At 58.0% G+C, this 16,712-nt stretch overlaps 2 protein-coding genes across 4 annotated transcripts in view; both read left to right on the top strand.

Annotated features, from left to right (window-relative positions):
* LOC102455010 (avidin-like) overlaps positions 1–11,884 on the top strand; it is a 35,172-nt gene extending 23,288 nt beyond the window's left edge. The window contains exons 2-6 of one of the 3 annotated variants that reach the window (XM_089779519.1): positions 286–670; positions 2,609–2,647; positions 6,537–6,747; positions 8,518–8,638; positions 10,375–11,883. In XM_089779519.1, coding sequence (XP_089635645.1) covers positions 626–670; positions 2,609–2,647; positions 6,537–6,747; positions 8,518–8,638; positions 10,375–10,471 — 513 coding nt within the window. In that variant the 5' untranslated portion in view covers positions 286–625 and the 3' untranslated portion in view covers positions 10,472–11,883. Of the gene's footprint in view, positions 1–285; positions 671–2,608; positions 2,648–4,527; positions 6,004–6,536; positions 6,748–8,517; positions 8,639–10,374 lie in introns of those variants that run through there. The other 2 variants (XM_025189952.3, XM_089779520.1) reach the window with 2 other exon arrangements.
* A 3,569-nt stretch (positions 11,885–15,453) lies between these two features.
* Positions 15,454–16,712, top strand: part of LOC149524261 (avidin-like) — a 28,575-nt gene continuing 27,316 nt past the window's right edge. The window contains exon 1 of the mRNA XM_089779518.1: positions 15,454–15,613. Coding sequence (XP_089635644.1) covers positions 15,530–15,613 — 84 coding nt within the window. The 5' untranslated portion in view covers positions 15,454–15,529. The remainder of the gene's footprint in view (positions 15,614–16,712) is intronic.

The raw sequence follows: 16,712 nt of genomic DNA on the forward strand, positions 1-16,712 counted from the left end.
GGCACCGGCTCGGGGGGGGGGGGGGGATTTGCATTCACAAGGCACTGGGTGAGGGTGCGTGTCCCTCGCATGCGGAAGTGGCAGGGAAATCTGTGTGGGTAACAACATCCTGTGCGTTAAGGTTTTGGATCCCAGAGCCCTGTGAAGTTAAGCTGGGGAAGACAAAACTCTGAGGGTGTGTCTACACAGCAGGGCTAAAGTCGGACTAAGCTACCAACGTGAGCTATGTCAATTGCATAGCTGAGGTTGAAATCGCTGAACTTGGCTTCTGGCGCTGTCTCACAGCAGGAAGTGGAAGGAAGAGCGCTCTTCTCCGGCTTCCCTTGCTCCTCGTGCAATGAGGGCTATAGGAGTCGGAGTGAGGTGTCCTCCAGCTCGACGTTATTCCGAAGTGACGCTGCTGTGTGGACACAGCCTATGGCCGCAGGCTACACGGCCCCAGGTGTGAGCTGTCAGGCTGGTCAACCTGTTCCTCCCCCTGTTTCAAGGCAGAGCTAAAGGAGTCTCTTGTAGGGTTAAATGGATTCCAGCGGACACTGGATTTGCTGGGGCTGGATTGTGCTTCGGGCCAAGAGCCAAATCCACCTGGAGCTGGCGGAGCAGCCCTGCAGGCAGCGGGGTGGCGATGGAGAGGCAGCCTGGCCAGCGCACACCAGAGAGCAGGCAGATGGTGAGTGACCAGCAGAATAAGAGAGAAGCCCCTTTGCCTCCTTTCCCCCTCCCCCCCCAGCTGGGAGGTGAGCTCTGCAGCTCCCCTTGGAGCCCTGGGTCTGCCCTGGCAGCGGGGGGCAGAGAAGGGCTGAGCACGTGGAGGGACAGTGACATGGCAGGACCCAAGACCTGAGAGGAAGAGGAAGAGGACATGGCCCTGCCTACGGGGCTGGGGCTGTTACTCACGGGTTTGGTTATGAGCCCAGGGCAAGACGTTCCCAACTTAACGCTACCTTCCGCCCCCCCGTTTATTAACAGTCTCTTCCTACACTCAGGCTCTGTGCTGTGAAGGGGGGCTATTACCTCTCCGCGGCTCCCAGGGGTGGGGTGTGCATTTCCCAGGTTGCAGGGCAGGTGCTGAGCCAGGTCTGTGTTGGGTGGATGGAGAGGAGCCTCCACAGACCGGCTCCGTCTGGCAGAAGGGTAACACACCATGCAATATGATGTGCAATGTCAAGTTGTAATTGTACCAACGGGCAGCCCAGAGGTGCAGGAAAAGCTCATTCCCCATAAACTACCTTGTTAGTCTCTACAGTGCTACAGCATTTTTCCCTTTTGTTTTACAAGACCAGAGTAACACAGCTACCTCTCTACTACTCTGCAGTACAGGAGGAGCGAGGCGCACAGACGGGAAGGTTAAAACCCTGTGCCCTCAGGTGGCTAGTGATCAGGCTGTGGCTCTAATGAAAGGACATGAAAACTCGAAACAACCAAACCAAGCCCCACTGTAATATGCTTCTTAAGCCACTGGCCGTAAATAAATAGGAAGCTTAGCTCAGCAGAAACACTCCAACAAGCCTGATCTGCTGAAGAAGAAGGGAAACTGAGATACCCCACCTCATAAAGTTAAGAACTGAACAATGGGATCATTTATCCTCAACCCCTTAAAGGTGTATAACCCCCTTTTCCTCCCCGGGTTACTGGGGAGCAGGTCACACTCACAGGCGTGCCAGGGCGCCTGATGGTTTTAACCCAAAAGGAGATCCTGAGCACCCCAGTGGGGATGTGTTTAGCTGGGGAAAGCCCTATCCACCCCCTTGCTCATAAAGAACAGACAATGGCGGTGCCTCCACCTGGCTGGCCCTGTACACACCGGTGTGCCTTGAGAGCCGCCAGGAATAAAGTCATTCCAGCAGTAATCTGGATCTAGCTCCAGAACAACCCATATACATCTCCTAGATTACATTGGAATGAACAACCTTTACTCAACCACTTCAAGAAACAGGGTTTAACAGATTAACCAGGAATAACATTAACAACGTACACAGAAATAATAGGAACCTTATCTGGCCTGTGCGCTGCCTGTTTACCCCACTCCTCGGAACGCACAGTACCATACAGTTGCTTGAAGATTTGGCAGCTGGGGTGGATGGTTCTAGTCTCCTTTTGTGCGCTGGGTGCAGAGTAGTACTAGCCCCAGGTACAGCTGAAGGGCAATCAGAAGCAGCCTGCTAGGTTCCAGACCCAAAGGCAACTTAGCAGCTCCTGGACTGGATAAAGCTCCTCCACAGCAGCCTGGCTCCTTTTTTCCCCAAAACAAAGGGAAGAGTCCCCAGACTGCTGAGGGTCTCTCCATACAGTGGAGAGCCCAGCACACAAACCAGGAGTCACCTCCTTCCTGGTTTCCTCCAGGGCTCATGGGAATTGTAGTCTCTGGGGCTAGACTGCAGCACACAGGGTCTTCCCAGAAAATAAGCAGTGGCACCTTTTGTAAGGGGACTACAGGTAGAAGCCATTGAAACATGATCAGCCTACGAAACACAGACACAAGAGTCTGGAGTAACTCGTGGTTTGTCTGTGATCAGCAAGAACATTTGCAGAAGAAAAGAAACATTTTAAGCAATAATTTGCCCCCCCTCCCAAAAGGGGGTAGAAAAATGTTTTTCTTGTGTTTCAGAACTTCGGGGGAAACACACTGGTACTAGCTGATGAGCAAGTGAGAATGCCTTAAACCGACTGTCGTGACAAGAATTGGTTTGTGTTTGTGTTTGTGTTGGTTGTATTGTGTGTGTTTTGTTACTAAGATTGTCGTGTACTGGATTTTAAAAAAGCTCACAGATGTTTCAGAATTAAAATTACCAAAAAAAAGTGCAGTATGTAAAAATAGTTTCTGAAAACAAAATCAGTAGCAATTGGCAAATCTTACTCAGCTTCCTGTCTCCAAGCCCAGCGAAGTGCACCTGGGTCTAGGATGCAGAAGAGGAGCAGGCAAGCAGACCAGGGAAAAGCCAAAGCGCAGCCAGAGCAGAGCTCTGCCCTGAGTCCTTTAAAGCCCCGGCTCCAGTTTACCCTTTCCCACCCAGTCAAGGACAGTTGTTATCTGGCTGGCTGCTAACCACGTAGCGCTATCTGCTTCTCTGCTGGCAAACTGGGGCGAGTGGCCTATGGTTAAAACACCTGCAGGGCACAGCGTTAAACTGTGATCCCCGTGAGCGCAAAACCAATGTCAGGAAAAGTTCCTAACGCCCATATGGCTCAGGGGACCCTCATTGCAGCCAACAAGCCGAACGGCGCCCACGTGGACACGCCAGCACACGCGTTAGCTAAAGAGGGAACAACATGAGTGCTGCAAATCTCTTGGGAACAAAGAATTGCCTGGGCGCAAGCAGCCCCTTGGAGAGTTAGACACCGTGGCCAGGAAGAAGAGTGCTGGATGGAAGCCATCAACCTGGAGGAAAAGGGTTTCCGGGTACCTGGGACCGTGGGTCAGCACTGCAGGCTGAACAGGCCAGATAGCCCATGCAAAGCAGCATAACAACCACGCCCCCATATTGATACAGATGCTGAAGGTTGAGGAAGCAGCTGCTCATAAGAATATTGCCTCTTCGGGGAAGGCGCGCGGCTCTGTCCTCAGCAGGGAGCTGCTGCTGTCGCTATGGGGGTGCCCCTCCCCTAGCCAGTGAGCTCTGCGCGCAGCACCCTGAGCCTCTGGGCAGGGCTTGTTAAGCAGCAGCAGGGTCATGCTGCCGCACAGCTTAGAGAGAACGTGGCAGCTGTGGCTCCCTGGGATGCCCAGGCAGCAGCGACTCTAGTGAGGCTTCCCGGCTGCTGCCCAGCTCAGCCATGACCCTGGGAGCTGCAGCCCCCATGGAGGCAGCATGGACGCATCCTCAGCTCGTGCCTTCGTGCACCAGAGCGGAGCCCCCGTTCCTCCACCAGTTCTGTATAGTAACTCTTATCATCCCTCCATTGGCCTACTTACCACTGATAGTGAAAGGTCAATTAATTACCAAGATCGTGTTATCCCATCAAACCATCCCCTTCATAAACCCATGTAGCTTAATCTTGACGCCAGCTAGATCTTTTGCCCCCACTACTTCCCTTGGAAGGCCGTTCCAGAACCTCACTCCTCTAATGGTTAGAAACCTTCGTCTAATCTCAAGTCTAAACTTCCTACTAGCCAGCTTATATCCATTTGTTCTTGAGTCCACATTGGCATTAAGCTTAAATAATTCCTCTCCCTCCCTGGTATTTATCTCTCTAAGGGTATGTCTACACTACCCTCCTAGTTCGAACTAGCGGGGTAATGTAGGCATACCGCACTTGCAAATGAAGCACGGGATTTGAATTTCCCGGGCTTCATTTGCATAAGCCGAGCGCCGCCATTTTTAAATCCCGGCTGGTTCGAACCTGTGCCGCGCGGCTACACGTGGCACGAACTAGGTAGTTCGAACTAGGCTTCCTATTCCGAACTACCGTTACTCCTCATTCCACGAGGAGTTCGAACCAGCCGGGATTTAAAAATGGCGGCGCTCGGCTTATGCAAATGAAGCCCAGGAAATTCAAATCCCGGGCTTCATTTGCAAGTGCGGTATGCCTACATTACCCCGCTAGTTCGAACTAGGAGGGTAGTGTAGACATACCCTAATATATTTAAAGAGTGCAATCATGTCCCCCCTCAGCCTTCTGTTGGTTAAAGTAAACAAGCCAAGCTCCTTGAGTCTCCTTTCATAAGACAGGTTTTCCATTCCTCGGATCATCCTAGTGGCCCTTCTTTGTACCTGTTCCAGTTTGAATTCATCCTTCTTAAACATGGGAGACCAGAACTGCCCACAGTATTCCAACTGGGGTCTCACCAATGCCGTGTATAAAGGCATTTAACCAAACAACAAAACAAAGAAAATAACTTCACATCTAACTAGACTTTCCCTATCTACTAAATGATCCGTATGTCATGGTCCAGTCCATTCCCTTACCCAGCATTCCTTGCAGCCAGGGGAGTTCTGCCCAGTTCAATTCATCTTGTGCCCCCAGCTCCTGGCTTAATTTCACCCAAGGGAAGAAACCAAGTAGGCAGGATTCCTTCCCATTCAGATCTCAGCACCTTCTCCATTGGCTCTCCTGGCTCCCTGCCGACACCCCATCCCCTGAGTTTAACCCTTAGGTCACTGAATGCTGGGAGGTTCGGAAAAGGCCAGCACTCCTCGTTGCCATGGCAGCAGTAGGGCTGTCGGGGAAAGGCCGGACAGGGGTTTGATCGGTGTGGTCAATGCACCTCTCTGAGCCACGGGATGCTGGGAGTGCAGCAGCCACGGTCTATGAGAGAGACACTTCCACGGCCAGCGGGGTTCAGCGCCAGGGCTTGTCTGACTGGACACTTAGCCTGTGCTCCCAGCTGTGGCTCTGCTGCCCATCACAAAATGCCTCCCAGTGTGCTCTAGTCTGCTCCCATCTCCGGGGGCTCACAGCACGCTGGGGCACGTCAGTCAGTGCATCGCAGCCGAGCCGCACGGACAGCGAATGCCTGGCGCCCCAGTGCCGGGACACTCCCAAAGGGCTGCTGGCAGCAGGCCATGTGGAAGGAGCCCACAAGACTCCGTTACCACCCAGAGAGCCAGGAGCAGGGGACTCTCCATTCGCCCCATGTGGGCTGGTCCATGCTGCAGTCATGTCAGCCTCACAGAGACTCACACAGTCACTAGGGTTACCCAGCGAGCAGCAGCCCTGGACTCCATTCCACAGGGACTTGCCCATCGCTGCCCAGGTCTCACGCCCCTTTTCACTTTCTATTTCTGAGAAATTAATCTTAAGCAAACACGGCATCTAGGTCTGTGACGAGCTGGCCAGTGAGAAAACGGCTCAGGTCCCAGCCCCGCCTCTCTCACGGGCTATAAATAGGGACCCAACTGGGAGACCCGGACACCAGACCCTGCAGGAGATCCCTCTGCCACCCACACGCGGCTTCCACTCCCAGTAACAATGGGGGGAATCGGCGTCTCTCTGTCCATTGTCCTGGCTCTGGTGACCCTCAGTTCTAGTGATGCTGGTTCTGGTGACCCTCAAAAGACAAAGGTACTAGTCAAGATGAGTGGCTGGCAGGCCCAGCACTGGTCTGGGGCCGGATGAGGGGCTGAGGGGCTCTGTGCTGGCTCTGGGGCAGGGTGAGGGGCCATGGGAGTTGGGCGCTAGCTCTAGGGCAGGAGGAGGTCACAAGGGGGCTGGACACTGGCTCTGGGGCAGGGTGAGGGGCTGAAGGGGCTGGGTGCTGGCTCTGGGGCAGGATTGGGTGTTGGGGGGCTGGATTCTGGCTCTCGGGCAGAGCGAGGGGCTGAGGAGGCTGGGCTCTGGCTCTAGGGCAGAGTAGGGGGCTGGGCACTGGCTCTGGGGCAGGAGGAGGATTGAGGGGGCTGGGCACTGGCTCTGGGGCAGAAGGAGGATTGAGGGGGCTGAGCACTGGCTTTGGCCTCAGAGCGCACGGCTGGGGGTTCGTCTGGCGCCCGCAGCTCCCCGGGGTTCCAGGACCCAGGCCAGGCCCGTTGGCTCTCTTGGGGTCCTGGGGCCCCGGCCTCACGCCATGCGTGGGAACACGTCTGCTCCCCTTTCAGTGTGACCTGTCCGGCCTGTGGCGGAACGAGCTGGGCTCGCTGATGGAGATACATGACGTTAACGAGGCGGGAGAATTCTCCGGCGAGTACCTCACAGCCGTGACGGCCACCAGCAACTGTATCCAGAACTCGCCCCTGAAGGGAGCCCAGCATCATACAAAGGCAGAGACGTCTCCGGTCTTCGGCTTCACTGTGAACTGGGAGTTCTCAAGTACGTGCCGTGCGCCGCGCTGGGCTGGGGGTTCCCGTCGGCGTGAGCGGGGCACGCGGAGCGATGGTTTCTTTTCTTGTCGGGACAGAAATCCTGGTGGGGAGGGTGTGGCTGGCTGCAGCCAGTGGGTTGAGGGGTAAAATCGCCTGCACACGGCCTGGCGCGCCCCTCACTGGCGCCTGTGCCCGGGTCCACTCGCCCCCTTTCCGAGGGGCAGTAGCATCTTGGCAGGGCTCAGCAAACAGCCACAAGGAAGGTCCCAGCCCCAGGAACGCAGCCTCTCAGGCAGGGCAGGAGCAGCTTGGAGGGTGGGGTAGTGTTCGCCCATGGGCTCCGGGTGCGTTTGCTCGAGGGCTCTGGGTGCGTTTGCCAGTGGGCTTTTGGTGCGTTCACTCGTGGGCTTGGGGTGTGTTCAGCACAGCGAGCTCACCCCAAACTTAACAGCTGGACACACACACACGTGCCCAGCTGACGTTTCCTTGTGCCCTAATTCAAGGGAGCTGGCCCCCGGGGACAGAGGCTGAGGCTCTCGCAATGCCCAGGGCTCTGCCCAAAGCTCCAGTTACACCCACTCACCAGCGGCTAATCTAGTGGGTCCTGGAGAGCCGAGGGGGAGAGGTTCCCAGACGGCGGCTGGTCACTGGGCAGCCCATGACAGACCCGGGGGCAGTGAGACCGGCGAGGGGCCTGGCGTGTGCGGGGGGTGGAATGAGGCCCGAGGGGGCTGCCCCAGGGCAGGGCAGAACCGTGCCGAGCTGGCTATGGTCAGTGTTAGAAAAGAAGAGGTGGCCCAGAGGCAGATGGGGTAACAGGGCCCCCGTGTTGCTGATACTCGTTCCGCCTCAGATTTCACCCACATGAGAAGCGAGTGAGCAGGAATGTGCCGGAGTGCACCCTTTATGTAAATACACTGGTCAGTTACATCCCTCATTTTTTGAGGATTAATATTAGTTCAGACTAACGCGTCCCGGCGCACACTTCCTGGTTTGAATCAGCTGTGATTCGAACTAGCGCGCCAGCGAGATCATGTTAATTAAGCGCGGGATATTTAAATCCCCGCTTCATTAACTACTTCGGTCGTCTCCATTTGCATCCTACTCCGAACTCGGGATGCAGTGTAGACGTACCCTAGTTTAGTAGCGTGGATACCCATCTAATGTGTGATAGTCACCGGGGCACTATAACTACACCCACCCCTGCTTACTGTCTACAGCTGTTCAGCTGACATCTGCTGGTTTCACATCACGAAACTCCTGGCATCCGCCGCTTCCACGGGGTGCAGGGTCTGTGACACTGACTGTAATTCACAGCGGGGAAGGGGGGTGGGTAACACACAGGCCGTTGGTTAAAAAGTTGCATCGTGGGTACAGATCCTATGCACGCAGGAAAAGAAAACTCCAGCAAGGCCATGACTCAGTAGAAGCAGGGTCTGCCCGCACCAGGCCCCCCATAGTCACAGGGACTCAGACCCATTGAACTCTGACATGCCCCAACACTGAGGGGAAGGCAGCAGACTTTGGCCCGGGCGTCGAGATGTGGGGCAGGGAGACGGAGGAGCCCGTGTTCCCTGGCCTGCAGGCCTCTCCCCTTCCTGGCCCTGCCGCGTCTCTGGAAAACAGTGTCATTGTGCTGAGCCGCCGTCTGGGTCAGTGCCTGGGAAAATGCCACCCCGGGCAGCACTGCTGTCACCCCACACAGCGCCCAGCACCCCCGGATCCCTGGGGCCACACGGCGTGTCCCTCCCTCTGACTTCTGCTTGCTCCCTCGCAGACTCCACCACCGTCTTTGTGGGCCAGTGCTTCGTGGATGCTCGTGGGAATGAAACTCTGAAGACCACGTGGCTCCTGCGTGAGGAGGTCGGATCTCTTGGAGATGACTGGGGGGCCACCAGGTGGGTGTTGGGCACAGCCTGGCTGGGAGCCAAGGTGCTTCCTCTGGAGCGGGACGGCAGATTCTGGCCCTGTCACGCCCCAGAGCTGTGTCGGATCCCCCGGTGGGTCAGGCTGGGGCTGGACGCACGTCCACCTACAGCCCTTCTCCAGGAACTAACTAATGGGGACCACCCCTGGGGGGGGGCCCTGGGGAGCCAGGTCAGTGGGCAGGGACAAGCACAAAGCATGGCCTTGCTGGCCCACCAGGAGGGGGTGGCTGGATGTGCAGCCCCCAGGGTGCTTCTGGGTGAAAGTGGGGCCAGGCCAGGGTGGAGCACTTGCAGCCACTCTGCATACCATGGCATCTGGGCCCCCCCAAATGAAGCACTGGAAGGAATTGCCTGCTGCCCCTCCCTGCCCTCCGTGGGTCTACTGAGTCCCCGTGAGGTGTAGACTGAAGGAGGGGAGCCCTGGCAACTGGGGGACAAATGCAAAGTACTGTCCGTAAGAAGGAACTATTCATGTCACACACACAGAATGGGAAGCATCTCTCTAGGAAGGAGAACGGCAGAAAGGGATCTAGGGGTCATAGTGGACTACAAGCTGAATATGAGTCAGCAGTGTGATGCTGTTGCAAAGAAAGCAAATATGATTCTGGGAGGCATTAACAGGTGTGTTGTGAGCAAGACAGGAGGAGTCATTCTTCCACTCTGCTCTGTGCTGATTAGGCCTCAGCTTGAGTATCGTGTCCAGTTCTGGGCACCACATTTCAAGAACGATGTGGAGAAATTGGAGAGGGTCCAGAGAGGAGCAATGAGAATGATGGACGGTCTAGAGAACATGAGCGATGCGGGAAGGCTGATAGAACTGGGCTTCTTTAGTTTGGAAAGGAGCAGACTGAGAGGGGACATGATAGCAGCTTTCAAGTATCTAACAGGGTGTCACAGGGAGGAGGGAGAAAACTTGTTCATCTAGGCCTCTGAGGACAGGACAAGAAGCAAGGGGCTGAAACTGCAGCAGGGGAGGTTTAGGGAAAATTCCTGCCTGCCAGGGGGGTGAAACACGGGAATAAGTTGCCAGGGGAGGTTGTGGAATCTCTGCCCCTGGAGACGGTGTCTGGCCCTGTGGGGAGGGCAGGGGGCTGGACTTGATGCCTCTCAGGGTCCCTTCCTGTTCTGTGATTCTGTGATTTTATGAATTGTCACTTCTGGTCCCTGAACTTCATGGCTCACTTGGTGTGACGGCGCGTTGGGGGTCCCCCGTCTCCTGCACCCCGAAATGGCACAAACAGACTGCACCAGCCGGTGGAATTGAGGAAGTTTATTGCCTCTCCAGGGTACAGCACAGCACAGATGTAATCTGGTCACAGAGCTGGGCTAGGATGCCTCAGGCCCCCTTGAGATGGGGGAGACTGGGCCCCTAAACTCCAGCCCCTTCTCCTAGGCTGTCTCCTCCATGCTCTCAGACAGCAACTAACTAACCCTCTTCCAGCCCTGCCCCCCAGCCAGGGCAGCATTCACCTTCCTTTGTTCCTCTCCATGGGGGGTGTCTGGCCACTGGTTTGCATAGTGACTCATCCTGTTTTGCTGGGTCGTGGTACCCACGGCAGCCAGTGGGGGTTACCCCAGAGCCAGCAGCATAGAAACCAGCCAGATACCCCCACTACGTCACACTTGGTGCTCCTGGTTCTCCTTGTATGAGGGTTCCCCAAGCGCAGGCCCTGGGCCAGTAACCCCAGCTCTGTGCTTCTCCACAGGGTCGGCACAAATGATTTCACACGGGAACTAAAGCTGGTGCAAATCCCTCAGAATCACTCTCCACAGTGTGGGACTCCTGCTCCACTATCACCGTGAATATGCTGTCTGCCCCATGGCTCCTTTGTCTGCCCCACAACTCCTATGCCTGCCCCATGGATCCTGTACCTGCCCCACAGCTCCTGTACCTGTCCCACGGCTCCTGCACCCACCCCACGGCTCCTGTGCCTGCCCCACAGCTCCTGCGCCCGCCCCATGGCTCCTGTGCCTGCCCCACAGCTCCTGTACCTGCCCCACGGCTCCTGCACCCACCCCACGGCTCCTGTGCCTGCCCCACGGCTCCTGTGCCTGCCCCACAGCTCCTGCACCCACCCCACGGCTCCTGTGCCTGCCCCACAGCTCCTGTACCTGTCCCACGGCTCCTGTGACCGCCCCACGGCTCCTGTGACCGCCCCACGGCTCCTGTGACCGCCCCATGGCTCCTGTGCCTGCCCCACAGCTCCTGTACCTGTCCCACGGCTCCTGCACCCACCCCACGGCTCCTGCACCCACCCCACGGCTCCTGTGCCTGCCCCACAGCTCCTGTGCCCGCCCCATGGCTCCTGAGCCTACCCCACGGCTCCTGTGCCCGCCTGGTCTGGACTGGATCTGGCTCTCTGGAGAGCGTCTCGCCCGGCTGTTTGCTGGGCTGCAGTCGCCGTCTGTCTCCATCTCCCCTCGCTCTCCGGCTGCCCTGCCCCCCACGGCAGTTCAGCTCCTTTCCCCATAAAGCTCTAGCGAGGGAGGCAAACGAGTCTCCTGTGTTTTATTGCCTCGGCTCATTTGGGCGTGACCCTGCCTGCCCCTCGCTGGCTCCTGGCAGCTGCTGGAATCTCTCCCAGGGCATTTCGGGGACACCCTGGTGGCTCGGTTGCCCCGGCTCTCGCCATTCGTTCCTCTCTGTGGACCAGGGGCAGAGAGGGCACTGAGCTGGGCAGGGAGATGCTGCTGCCCTTCTCCATGGCCTCTGGGCGAGCCCAGGCCTAGCCCCGCCCGGCACCCCCAGCCCCAGGCTCACTTCTCTGGGCGTCGCTCCCTGGTGAGCCTGGTGTCCGGGTACCAAACACACGTTGTTCTGGGGGGAATGTCCCACCCTCTGGGAGCTGGTTTGCAAATAGCTCTCAGGCCCCACGTGCAGACGGGTCCATGCTCCCCAGCGACCCGGCCAGGCAAGCGATGGGAATGGCCCCAGGCATCGGCCGTGAGGGCTGCCCAGTGAATAGGTCCCCCCTCTCTGGCTCAGCAAGTCAGCGCCCCCCCTTCCCCGCTTGTCCCCTGCCCACCCCTGGCTCACCAGGCTGCTTTGCTGTGCCTGGGGACAGACACAAAGGCCGGCAGGGCCCTTGGCAGGTCACTTAGTCCAGTGCCCTGCAGTCATTGCTCCTCGTTCTGCCACCCGCCCCCACGGAGAACAGCCTCTCGCTGGCCTCTCTGCAGGGAGCTGCAGGCTGCTCTCAAATCCCCCCCCACTCTGCTCTTCTGCAGACTGAACAAACCCCAATCCCTCAGCCTCTCTGCGTAGGCCATGTGCTCCAGCCCCGAATCATTCTGGTCACCTCCGCTGGACCCTCTCCAATGCGTCCACGTCCTTTTTGTAGTGGGGGGCCCAGAACTGGACACACACTCCAGATGAGGCCTCCCCAGAGCCAAATAAAGGGGAATAGTCACTTCTCTAGATCTGCTGGCCATGCTCCCATCAAAGCAAAAGATTTCTCTGTGTTTAGATGGCTAACAAAAAGCTTTATTGATCAATAAGTGTGACAGGGCGCCTGCCCTGCACTGGGCCTTTAAGCCCAAGGCTCAGGCCCCGAGCCTGAGGGAAGCTGGAAGACCAGCTGAGATGGTTAGGCTAATGAGCCCAGCTGCCAGCTATAAAAAGAGAGGCCCAGTTGCTGGAGAGGGGGAGGGCTGACTGCAGAGGCAGCAGGAGCTCCAGGGAGGGATACAGCTGCAGGAGAGGGACTGGAGAGAGAAGTTCTCCCTCAGCAGTTGCCGGGGGCTCCAGGAGAGGCCGGGAGGAAAGCAGAGGCGAGTTGGTGTCACCTGGAGACTACCTGCCGAGGGGACGCCGGCCTGGAGATCGCAGCCAGCTGGGCAAGGCCAGGTAGGAAGTGGCCCAGGGCAGGAGCGGGAGCCGCCCCTCCTGGCCCGAGAGACTTGGTGGGTTTTGGCTAGCTAGCCCCACCGAGGGAGTGACCCTATACCTGGTTGCTCACAGGGCCCTGGGACGGGACCCGGTGGAGTAGGGTGGGCCCGGGTCCCCCTACCGGGGGGTGCCCAGCTACGACGAGAATCTGTTTGTAGACTCGGCCTGTTTAAAGGGCCAGTATAAACTGCTGTGAAGCCGATGATGAGCAACCCATACAGACTGTAACTCGCCCTGAGATGGGCCATGTGAAGACAGTCGGGGGCACTGAGGCTACTGGGGGGGCGTGCGCCCCATGACAATAAGGCACAAAGTGAGCCAAACGTGATCCCAGCAGCGCCCGGCCCAGTAAGGCTGTTCAACACAATCAATCCTAGTATTTTATACCCTTAACCAAACAAGTCTGCCATCAGGGCAAGAAATCAAAGTGAACTTCAAAGAGAAACTACTATCAGCAAAGAAAGAAACAGGTTTTAGGGTGTAGGAACTTCAGTTCAAAATAGTTCATTAATTCATTCCAACAGCTCATCCTTTCTGAAGCATACGTGCAGAAGCGAGAAACTTAAATGGCTTCTGTTATATGAAGTGGCTTTTAGCTAAATAGGAAATGGTTTCCAGAACTCCCCCCTTTTAGCCTTTTAAAGGCTAACTTTGAAGACATTTCATTAATTTATTTCCATCAAAGTATTTACGTACATCTCTTGTTCCTTTCTTTGCTCATCATGTTTTAACATCATAAGTTCCACATTCTTTTTGGCAAGGGTCTGTCCCGTGTTTTTCAGAATATAAGAAATACAGCATTTGATTAACAAGAAACAGAAATACAGGCAGTCCCCGGGTTACATACAAGATAGGGACTGTAGGTTTGCTCTTAAGTTGAATTTGTATGTAAGTCGGAACTGGTACATATTGTAGGGGAAACTCTAGCCAAATATTTCTCCAGAGCTCAGTTTTATTCTCCCACACCTCACTTCCCTCAGTCCTTTATTCTCAAGCTGAGGTGTCTACTGAGGGAGTTGGCAAATGTCATTGAGGAGCCTTTGGCTATTCTCTTTGAAAAGTCGTGGAGATTGGGAGAAATCCCGGATGACTGGAAAAAGGCAAATGTAGGGCCCAGCTTCAAAAAAGGGAAGAAGGATGATCCAGGGAACTATAGGCCGGTCAGTCTTACCTCAGTCCCTGGAAAAATCATGGAAGGGATCCTTAAGGAATCCATATTGAGGCACTTGGATGAGAGGAAAGTGATTAGGAATAGTCAGCATGGATTCACAAAGGGCAAGTCGTGCCTGACCAATCTGATTAGCTTCTATGATGAGGTAACTGGCTCGGTGGACATGGGGAAGTCAGTGGATGTGATAGACCTTGACTTTAGCAAGGCTTTTGATACGGTCTCCCACAATATTCTTGCCAGCAAGTTAAGGGAATGTGGATTGGATAAATGGACGGTAAGATGGATAGAAAGATGGCTAGAAGGCCGGGCCCAGCGGGTAGTGATCAACGGTTCGATGTCAGGATGGCGGTCGGTTTCTAGCAGAGTGCCCCAAGGTTCGGTTCTAGGACCGGTTTTGTTCAATATCTTTATTAATGACCTGGAGGAGGGGATGGATTGCACCCTCAGCAAGTTTGCGGATGACACTAAGCTAGGGGGAGAGGTCGATACGCTTAAGGGCAGAGATAGGGTACAGAATGACTTAGACAAATTGGAGGATTGGGCCACAAGAAATCTGATGAGGTTGAACAAGGACAAGTGTAGAGTCCTGCCCTTGGGACGGAAGAATCCCAAGCATTGGTACAGGCTGGGGACCGACTGGCTAAGTAGCAGTTCTGCAGAAAAGGACCTGGGGGTTACAGTGGATGAGAAGCTGGAGATGAGTCAACTGTGCCCTTGTAGCCAAGAAGGCTAATGGCATATTAGGTTGCATTAAGAGGAGCATTGTCAGCAGATCCAGAGATGTCATCATTCCCCTTTATTCGGCTTTGGTGAGGCCGCATCTGGAGTATTGTGTCCAGTTCTGGGCCCCCCACTACAGAAAGGATGTGGACGCATTGGAGAGGGTCCAGCGGAGGGCAACCAAAATGATTAGGGGGCTGGAGCATATGACTTACGAGGAGAGGCTGAGGGAGTTGGGTCTGTTTAGTCTGCAGAAGCAAAGAGTGAGGGGGGATTTGAGAGCAGCCTTCAGCTTCCTGAAGGGAGGTTCCAAAGAGGCTGGAGAGAGGCTGTTCTCAGTAGTGACAGGTGGCACAACAAGGAGCAATGGGCTCAAGTTGTGGTGGGAGAGGTCCAGGTTGGATATTAGGAAAAACTATTTCCCTAGGAGGGTGGGGAAGCACTGGGCTGGGTTCCCTAGGGAAGTAGTGGAGTCTCCATCCCTAGAGGTGTTTAAGTCTCGGCTTGACAAAGCCCTGGCCGGGTTGATTTGGTTGGGTTGGTCCTGCCTAGCGCAGGGGGCTGGACTTGACTCGTGGGTCTCTTCCAGCTCTGTGGTTCTGATTCTAGGAGCGGAGCTGTCTGAGTCTAGCCCCAGGGGGGAGCCTGGCTCGGGCTGGCTGAGGCACCACAGGTTGGGGTCCCTGCCATGACCACTGGGCCGGCAGGTGGGAAGGGCAGCTGGGGCCATGGTGCTGGGGCTGGCGACAAAGCAGGAGAACTGGAGAGCGAGCCCAGCCAGGGCCAGCAAACGTGGGGGCACTGGCCCCTCAGCACCCCAGCTGGCCTCCCTCCCCTGCATCAGGCCTGGCCAAGGCGTCTGCACATGGCCCTGTCACTCCCCGCCCACGTGCTGGCTCTATCTATAGCCGCTGGCTGGCACGGCCTCGCCTCGCGGCTGGGTCACCCAGCCCTGGAGACGGAAATAACAGCGGGACGGCAGCGGGGGTCACGTTGCAGCCTGGCTGCGGCCAGGGGCTATAAAGGCAGGGCTGGCGGGCGCCCCAGACAGTGGGGCGGGTGGCTTCGGCTCCAAGCGACAATGGGGAACTTCAGCCTCCCCCTGTTCCTCGCCCTGGCCCTCATGACTGCGGGCAGCACGTCAGAGAGAAAGCAGCAGAGCAAGGTGAGGGGCCGAGGGGCTGGGCACCGGTTCTGGAGCAAGGCAAGGGATGAGGGGACAAGGGGGCCGGCTCTGGGGCAGGGCGAGGGGGCCGGGGGCCGGCTCTGGGGCAGGGCGAGGGGGCCGGGGGCCGGCTCTGGGGCAGGGCGAGGGGGCCGGGGGCCGGCTCTGGGGCAGGGCAAAGGGGGCCGGGGGCCGGCTCTGGGGCAGGGCAAAGGGGGCCGGGGGCCGGCTCTGGGGCAGGGCAAAGGGGGCCGGGGGCCGGCTCTGGGGCAGGGCAAAGGGGGCCGGGGGCCGGCTCTGGGGCAGGGCAAAGGGGGCCGGGGGCCGGCTCTGGGGCAGGGCAAAGGGGGCCGGGGGCCGGCTCTGGGGCAGGGCAAAGGGGGCCGGGGGCCGGCTCTGGGGCAGTGCGAGGGGGCCAGGGGCCGGCTCTGGGGCAGGGCGCGGGGCGAGGGGGCCGGGGGCTGGCTCTGGGGCAGGGCGCGGGGCGAGGTGGCCGGCTCTGGGGCAGGGCGAGGGGGCCGGGGGCCAGCTCTGGAGCAAAGCGCGGGGCGAGGGGGCCGGCTCTGGGGCAGGGCAAGGGGGCCGGGGGCCAGCTCCGGGGCAGAGCGCGGGGCGAGGGAGCCGGGGGCCGGCTCTGGGGCAGGGCGCGGGGCGAGGTGGCCGGCTCTGGGGCAGGGCGAGGGGGCCGGGGGCCAGCTCTGGAGCAAAGCGCGGGGCGAGGGGGCCGGGGGCCGGCTCTGGGGCAGGGCGCGGGGCGAGGGGGCCTGTTCTGGGGCAGGGCGCGGGGCGAGGGGGCCGGGGGCCTGTTCTGGGGCAGAGCGCGGGGCGAGGGGGCCGGGGGCCGGCTCTGGGGCAGAGCGCGGGGCGCGGGGGCCGGCTCTGGGGCAGGGCGCGGGGGCCGGGGGCCGGCTCTGGGGCAGGGCGCGGGGCGAGGGGGCCGGCTCTGGGGCAGGGCGAGGGGGCCGGGGGCCGGCTCTGGGCCAGGGGTCTCCATCAATGTGCTGATGGCAGCCGATGGGGGTCTGACTGGAGGATGGGGGGACAGGGGCAGAGTGGGGGGCAGGAAGAGGCAGGGTGAGGGGGCAGGGGCGGAGTGGGG

The sequence above is a fragment of the Pelodiscus sinensis genome, chromosome 6 (genome assembly GCF_052426305.1).
Source record: "Pelodiscus sinensis isolate ZL-2025 chromosome 6, ASM5242630v1, whole genome shotgun sequence".
NCBI classification, from domain to species: domain Eukaryota; kingdom Metazoa; phylum Chordata; order Testudines; family Trionychidae; genus Pelodiscus; species Pelodiscus sinensis.